The 7,220-nt window shown below is 44.9% G+C and overlaps 1 protein-coding gene across 1 annotated transcript in view; it reads left to right on the top strand.

Annotated features, from left to right (window-relative positions):
- The first annotated feature begins 137 nt into the window (after positions 1–137).
- The window catches only part of LOC127203328 (radial spoke head 10 homolog B), a 42,193-nt gene continuing 35,110 nt past the window's right edge, over positions 138–7,220 (top strand). The window contains exons 1-3 of the mRNA XM_051162110.1: positions 138–899; positions 4,262–4,615; positions 5,709–5,784. Of these exons, the coding sequence (XP_051018067.1) occupies positions 4,359–4,615; positions 5,709–5,784 (333 nt within the window). The 5' untranslated portion in view covers positions 138–899; positions 4,262–4,358. The remainder of the gene's footprint in view (positions 900–4,261; positions 4,616–5,708; positions 5,785–7,220) is intronic.

Here is a 7,220-nt window from a genome sequence, read left to right as displayed (position 1 = left end):
TATTGTTCTGCAGTTTGAGAGAGAGTCTATCTGTGTGTCTGTCTTAGAAAAACAAGAAGGTGGTGGTGATGCACGCCTTTAATCCCAGCACTTGAGAGGCAGAGGCAGGTGGATCTCGGTGAGTTCCAGACCAGCCGCTTTCTACAGAATGAGTTCCAGGACAGCCATAGTGGCCTCCTATAGCGTCCAGGTGGTAGTTAGGAACAGTGATGGTGGGTGTTGGCAATTCTCCTTCCAGCTTCCTCTGTGCTGTGGGCCTCCTGGAAAAGAGATCTGCCATGGTTCAGTGAATGAGGTGGTGGGGCCATAGTTATTTGTATTTCTTATGTCAAAACCTGTGCAGTTGCTGGGCAAGGTGCCACAGGCCTGTAAATCCCAGACAGCAGAGGCACACAAAGTGTGAGGCCATCCTGGGCTGCTACATAGTTCAGGCCTTCAGGGTTATGTACCAAAATTCTATCTCAAAACACAAACTGCTAGTGCAGGTCTGCAGGGTCTCGTTTAGTATTCACCGGGTTAGGAGGTACAGTAATGACCCCTCAAAAAAGTCTGCTTCTGAACTCTTCAAATGGGATTAAGGATCCTAGTGATGGGGAGGTTGTCCTGTACAATCTTATGGGCCTCTGTCACATAAGTTCTTCAAAGTGGAGGACCAGTATACAGACTTCCTTTGAGCCTCCAGTGAAGCCAGGCCTGCAACTTACAGCTGATAATAATGTAAGGCTTTGAGCCTTTGGCTTAAAGCAATGGTGAAAACAGAAGCCTGCATTTTTCTCTTTTATAGTGAGGAACGCTGTTGCAAGTGGCCAAACACTTTGCACTTAGATCTGGAGAAATCCAAGTTGGTACCTCCAGCTCCGGTGCCCAGCCTATTCCTCCTTTCCTTGGGAATGAGCAAGGTAAAACTGGATGCTATGCAACTTTGTGTTAGCCGTGGCCCCTTTAAGAGCACAGGAGGCGGGGCTTGTGGCAGTTGCTTAGAGGCCTCCTAGCTCCCAGGATGTTGGGTACTTCTTTTGGATCTGCAGGCCTCTCCAGAACAAGTGGGTGAGCACCCTGAAATAGTCCTGTATGAGCAGCAACAATTTAAAAACTTAGACCATTAGACCTTCCTTAGCCTCCTAAGACTTGAGCACGTGCTTGGTTGCTGAGGGGATCCCGCGGTGGGGTGGAGAGGTGCTGGGACCCTTGCCCAGAGAAAGAAAAGGTGGCCTTGCAGTTTACTTAGGTGCAGTAATATAGTGACTTGCTAATAATGGGGCGAGGATTCGGAGTGCATCACTATAAGAAACAAGTTAGTATGATCTGTAGTGTGACTTTCTCTGGTAGAGGACCAGAAAAAATAGAGTAAATGGCTGTTCTGGAGAGCAGCTTGGGCTGAGTGCTGAAACTTATTAGACCCTTGGATGGGTTGGGGAGGTTGGGGTGTTCGAGAAAGCGAGAAGCTCTGAGGTAGGAGAAACTTTGTCTTGAAAAAAATAAAAATTTAAACCAAACATTCTAACACAACCCATACAAAGATATATACACTGAGGCACAGAAGAAAATATTGCCGTTGTTTTCTGTAATTAAATCATTTCTATAAAAAGCAGGGAAGTGTACAGTTAAAAAACCCTGCAATCCAGGCTGGATAGATGGCACAGAGGTTAAGAACACTGTCTGTTCTTCCAAAGGTCCTGAGTTCAATTCCTAGAAGCCATGTGGCTTACAACCATCAGATGTGATATGGTGCCCTCTTCTGGTGTACAGGCATACATATGGGCAGAACACTGTATCCATAATAAATAAATCTTTAAAACAAAAACAACCCTGCAATTTAGCTGAGGTATTTCAGGCAGTATTCATTGGCACTGCATGGCATGATGGCTTACACAGTACAAAATGTACATGTTGAGTGTTAGGAGCCAAGATGGAGTTAGAGCAAAGGTATGATGCTTAAGTGTGCATATTGCGAGCCAGGTGTGGTGGCGCACACCTATAATCCCAGCACTGGGAAGCAGAGGCAGGTGGAGCTCTGTGAGTTCCAGGCCAGCCTGGTCTACAAAGAGAGTTCCAGAACAGCCAGGGCTACACAGAGAGACCCTGTCTTGTAGCAAAACAGTGCATATTGCTCTTCCAGCCGGCTAGAGTTCAATTCTGAACACCCACATTAAGTGGCTCTGAGTCACTTATAACTTCAGAGCCACAGGATCCCTACCCCTCTTCTGGGGATCTCCGAGGGTACCAGCACTCACATGCACGCACACACACACACACACACACACACCACGCACATACACATAATTTTAAAAACAAAACAAAACCTTTCAAAGACAAAGAACCAAGAGAGTGAAGTCTGATGCAACCTGGGAGGGTTCTGCCAGGAATGTGTTGGACTCATTATGTGTTTGATTTTGAATTAAATTTTGGCTATACGTTCGAAACCTTTTCCTGTTAAGTTCATGACTCCTCTGTTCATGTATGTAACCTCATATGAGCTCTTGAGGCACAGTTTAAGAAGTTGGGCTCCAAGGAGATCTGCAAACAGGGGGGCCTAACTGAGTGCAATCCCTAGCACTCTGTAAACACATAGGCACTAAGGCTGGAGAAATAGCTCAGCTGACAGAGCATCTAGCGGCTCTTCCAGAGGACTAGAGTTTAATTCCCAGCACCCAGATGGTAGCCCATAACTGTCTATAACTCCAAAGGGATCCGATAGCTCTGCTGGCCTCTGTGGGCACTGCATACAAGTGCTGCACAGACATGCATGCAGACAAAACGCCCATACACACAAAAATAGTAAAATGTTCAAAAATACTTTTAATAGGGTCACCGTGACATGCATAATTCTAATGGTTGAGAGTAGACACTGGGCTTGGGGGTTTAGCTCAGTGGTAGAGTGCTTGCCTAGCAAGTGCATGGCCATGGGTTCAGTCCTCAGCTCAGAGAGAGAGAGAGAGAGAGAAGGCACAGGAGGATCCCTGGGGCTCTCTGGCTAGCTAGTTTTACCCATTGGTGACCTCAAAGGCCAGTGAGAAACTCTGTCTCAAAAAAATAAGATGGAGTAGGATAAAGGAAGATCCCTAATGCTGAACTCAGGCCTCCTCATACAGGGACCCTCACGCACTTCACCGACACAAGGAGCTGTTACTATAGGCCTCTGGAGACCAGGGAACCAATGAGAAACATGAAATGGCAATCACTCTGTGTGCCAATCGCCCTGAGTAGTAGAGTTCGGGAATTTTTCTGTATCATCACGTTTGTGTCTTGACACAAGGTACTGCCATTTTTATTTGATATCTGAGGCAGAAGGCAGTTTGCTTAAGGATAAAACATGCTAACGTGGTACAGGAGCCTTTATGTTTTTATGGACTTAATGGTTTTCTCATTTGTATTTTAGTTTTACATCATCGCCATTATTATTATTATTACTATTATTACATTTACATGTGTGTATGTGTGTGTGTAGTTGCCGTGGTGTGCTGTGGAGGTCAGAGGAGAACTGGCAGGAGTCAGTTCTCTCCTTCCAGCATGCAGGTTCAGCAGATTGAATCCAGGTCAGGCTTGTGACAAGCACCTTTGCCAGAATAGTCATATCTCCCACCCAACCTTATCTATCTTTTTTTTTTTTTTTTTTTTTAGACAAGGTCTGTCACTGAACCTGGAGCTCACTAATGGAACTAAGCTGTAGGAAGCCTACCTGCCCCACTGCTGCAATTACAGATGCATGCGACTGCATCAGCTTTTTATGTGGATTTGGGGGGGGATCTGAACTCAGGTCTTCATGCTTGTGAAGTGAGCACTTCACCCACTAAAATACCATTCCTAGCTATAGCATTGTTTGAAAACACATAGTGTTACATTGGCTTGGAAAAATGGCTCCGTGGGTAAAGGTGCTTGCTGCCAAACCAGACAACATGAGTTTGATTCCCCAGGACACACATTATGAAAGGAGAGAGCTACCTGCAGAAAGCTGTTATCTGACCTCCACACATGTGCCTTGGCACATGCGTACCCCGACACACATACACATATGCACAAAATTAATAGATAAATAAATGCAATAAAATTGCAAATGAAATAATGTTTCATAATTGTTCTGATATTAAACACTTTAAATCAACTTGTGCAATATTGAAATTGAATTATACGTACATAAACTGATGATAGTTGCCATTATTCAGGCTTCAGTAGGATGATAATGGTATTTTGTCCTAAAGCTAATTTTTTTTTTTTACAGTTGGAGCAACCAAATATTTAGAGATATAATTTTTATTTTCAGGTAAAACCCATGCATGCTTTGAAACAAAACCACAGCCTGCCAAAGGAATCATTGGCTAATTCTGCATCTAAAGAAAGCTCTCCATCTTCCGAAGGCCATGGGGAAAGAAAAGAAAAAAGCAGACAAAAAAGGAGATAAGTCAGCCCGCTCTCCCTCTTCTAGTTCTGACTATCCGGAAGGCTCTAAACATGATGGCAACACCAGTAAGCAGGAAGCACTCAACAGTTCCGTCATCCCGGTACTGGAAATGCCGCTCAGGCAATCCATCCCCAAAAGAGACTCGGCCAATGCTTATCAGAACGAGGATGAGACTCAGTATGAAGAACCCATCCTGACGAAGCTCATAGTGGAAAGGTGACCTTCCGGGGCGTGACAGGCCAGACCCCCTAAACCAAACGTTACACTGAAAGCACCTTTTGATGGGAGCACGTGACTCCTCATGCAGCTTTTTCGGTTTGGGTTTGGTTGGTTGGTTTTGGTTTATTTGTTTTGTTTGTTTGCTTTTGTTTTCCAAGACAGGGTTCCTCTGTGTAGCCTTGGCTGTCCTGGAACTCACTTTGTAGACCAGGCTGGCCTCGAACTCACAGCGATTCACCTGCCCCTGCCTCTTGAGTGCTGGGATTAAAGGCGTGCGCTACAACTGCCTGGCTTTAAGAACTTTTTAAAAAGATTTATTTTTACTTTATGTATATGAGTGTTTGTCTATGTATATGTCTGTGTACCACATGTGGGTTTGGTACCCACAGAAGCCAGGAGAGTGCATCAAATCCCCTAGACCTGAAGTAACAGGTGGTTGGGAGCCACCATGTGGGCTGTAGGAACCAAACCCAGATTTTTCTGGAAAAGTAGCAAGTGCTCTTAACCACTGATCCATTGCTCTGGCCCCTCAAGAATATTTTTATCTGGTAAAACTCACGTAAAATGTGCCATCTGGGCCATCTAAAATGTATAATTCAGTGACTGGTGAGATGCTTTGGTGATTAAATTGCTAGCCAAACAAGCATAAGGACCAAAGTTCAGATGCAGCATGTAATCCCAGCTTGGGGAGGTTGAGACAGGGACTTCAACTCTGGGTTTGATTGACAGAACCTGCCTACGTGGGTGAGGTGAAAGAGCAGTCAAGGCTGATTCCAGATCAGTTGTATGTGCACACCCACATATCACACACATACACACACACCACGCACACGGGGTTGTGGGGAAGGAGGGAGGGAGGGAGGAAAGAGAATAAAATGTATAGTTCAGGGTATTAAATGCATGCACAGTGTTTTACAGCTATCATTGAATTCTGTTTCTGGAATATATCCTGTTCTTATTCCCAGAGAGAAATTCTGTACCTACTAAACCCCATGTACCATGCCAAGAGGTGTGTGCCCCAATAGCCTATGCATGCTAACCCAGGGTCACACCCAGACCACTCATGAGTTTGAACTCTGTTTCTTTGTAGCTACGAAGGGGAGAAAGTCCGTGGCCTGTATGAGGGAGTAGGCTTTGCTGTCTTTCAAGGTGGAAACACCTACCATGTAAGTCGTAATTATTGGAGCCAGCGGGGCTGGGAGGAAGAGGTGGACTGAACGTCTTAGATTTGCAAGGCTTGAGCGAATTCCACTGATTCCTCTAAAACCATTAGAAGTACTACACGCTGATTTTATCCTGAACCCTAATTACCTACTTGAGGTGAAGTGTGACTCACTAAAACTGAAGTACACACACACACACACACACACACACACACACACACACACACACTACACATAACACATACACACACATAACACATGTACCACACACACACATAGACACACACCACATAAAAATAAATATAAAAAATAAAAAAATATAAAGATAAAAAAATAGAACCTATGTACATCCTCTCATACACTTTGCTGTTGTTACTTGTTTTCTTGTGTTCCTGGGGATGGACCCCAGGGCCTTAAGTGTGCTATGCAGTGCTCTTTTCCTACCAAGCTATACCTTTGCAGGTTCATTGTCATAGCCACACAGCTTACAATACTGAACACAATGGAAATGCACCTTTCAGGGAGACATGATCTTTTCAAAAAGTACAAATCTAAGCCGGGCGTGGTGGCGCACGCCTTTAATCCGAGCACTCTGGGAGGCAGAGGCAGGCAGATCGCTGTGAGTTCGAGGCCAGCCTGGTCTACAAAGTGAGTCTAGGACAGCCAAGGCTACACAGAGAAACCCTGTCCCGAAAAAACCAAATGAAACAAAACAAAACAAAGTATATGCCTAGTACAAATGCAACTGTTGTAGTCCTAGCTACTTAGTGAATGTCAGCAACACTATAACTGCTTACCCCCAAACGGGTTCTGTCTCTGTGTGATTCTGTCTACGGCTTTAACACAGAGGCTGCTCTAATTGGCTTGAATTGTCCATTTGACACAGCCTGGAGTCACCTGGGAAGGGAGTCTCAGTTGAAGGGTTGCCCAGATCATTTTGGCCCATAGGCACGTATGTGAGGGACTGTGCTGATTGCTGATCTGTATAAGAGGGTCCAGTGCACTGTGGGTGCTGCTATTCCCTGAGCAGGTGGTTCTGGGCTGTCTAAGAAAGCTAGATAAGTAAAAGACAGCAAGCAGCACTCCCTCACGGTTTCTGCTTCACGTTCCTGGTTGAGTCACTGTCTTACCTTCCGTCCATGATGGACTGTGAGCTGGAAGTGTGAGCCACACCAGTGCTTTCTTCCCTCAGTTGCTTTTGGTCAGAGTGCCTTCTCACAGCAACAGAGATGAAGCGCAGGCGAACTGTGCCGAGCAGAGTCTCAGACCTGAGTCCCGGACCCACCCCTGGCATTGCAAAAATGAAAAACAAATGAACCAAAAAGAGCAAAGTCTCAGTTTCACTGTTATTTGGTTATAGATATATGCAGTTAGCATTGTTTTTTACATTCTGTGAATAGGTACCTCAATTTTTTTTTTGTTTTGTTTTTTTTTGTTTT

This window comes from Acomys russatus, chromosome 19 (genome assembly GCF_903995435.1).
Source record: "Acomys russatus chromosome 19, mAcoRus1.1, whole genome shotgun sequence".
Classification (NCBI taxonomy): Eukaryota; Metazoa; Chordata; class Mammalia; order Rodentia; family Muridae; genus Acomys; species Acomys russatus.
Note: the sequence above shows the minus strand (reverse complement) of the source record. Positions and strands in the feature narration are given on the sequence as shown.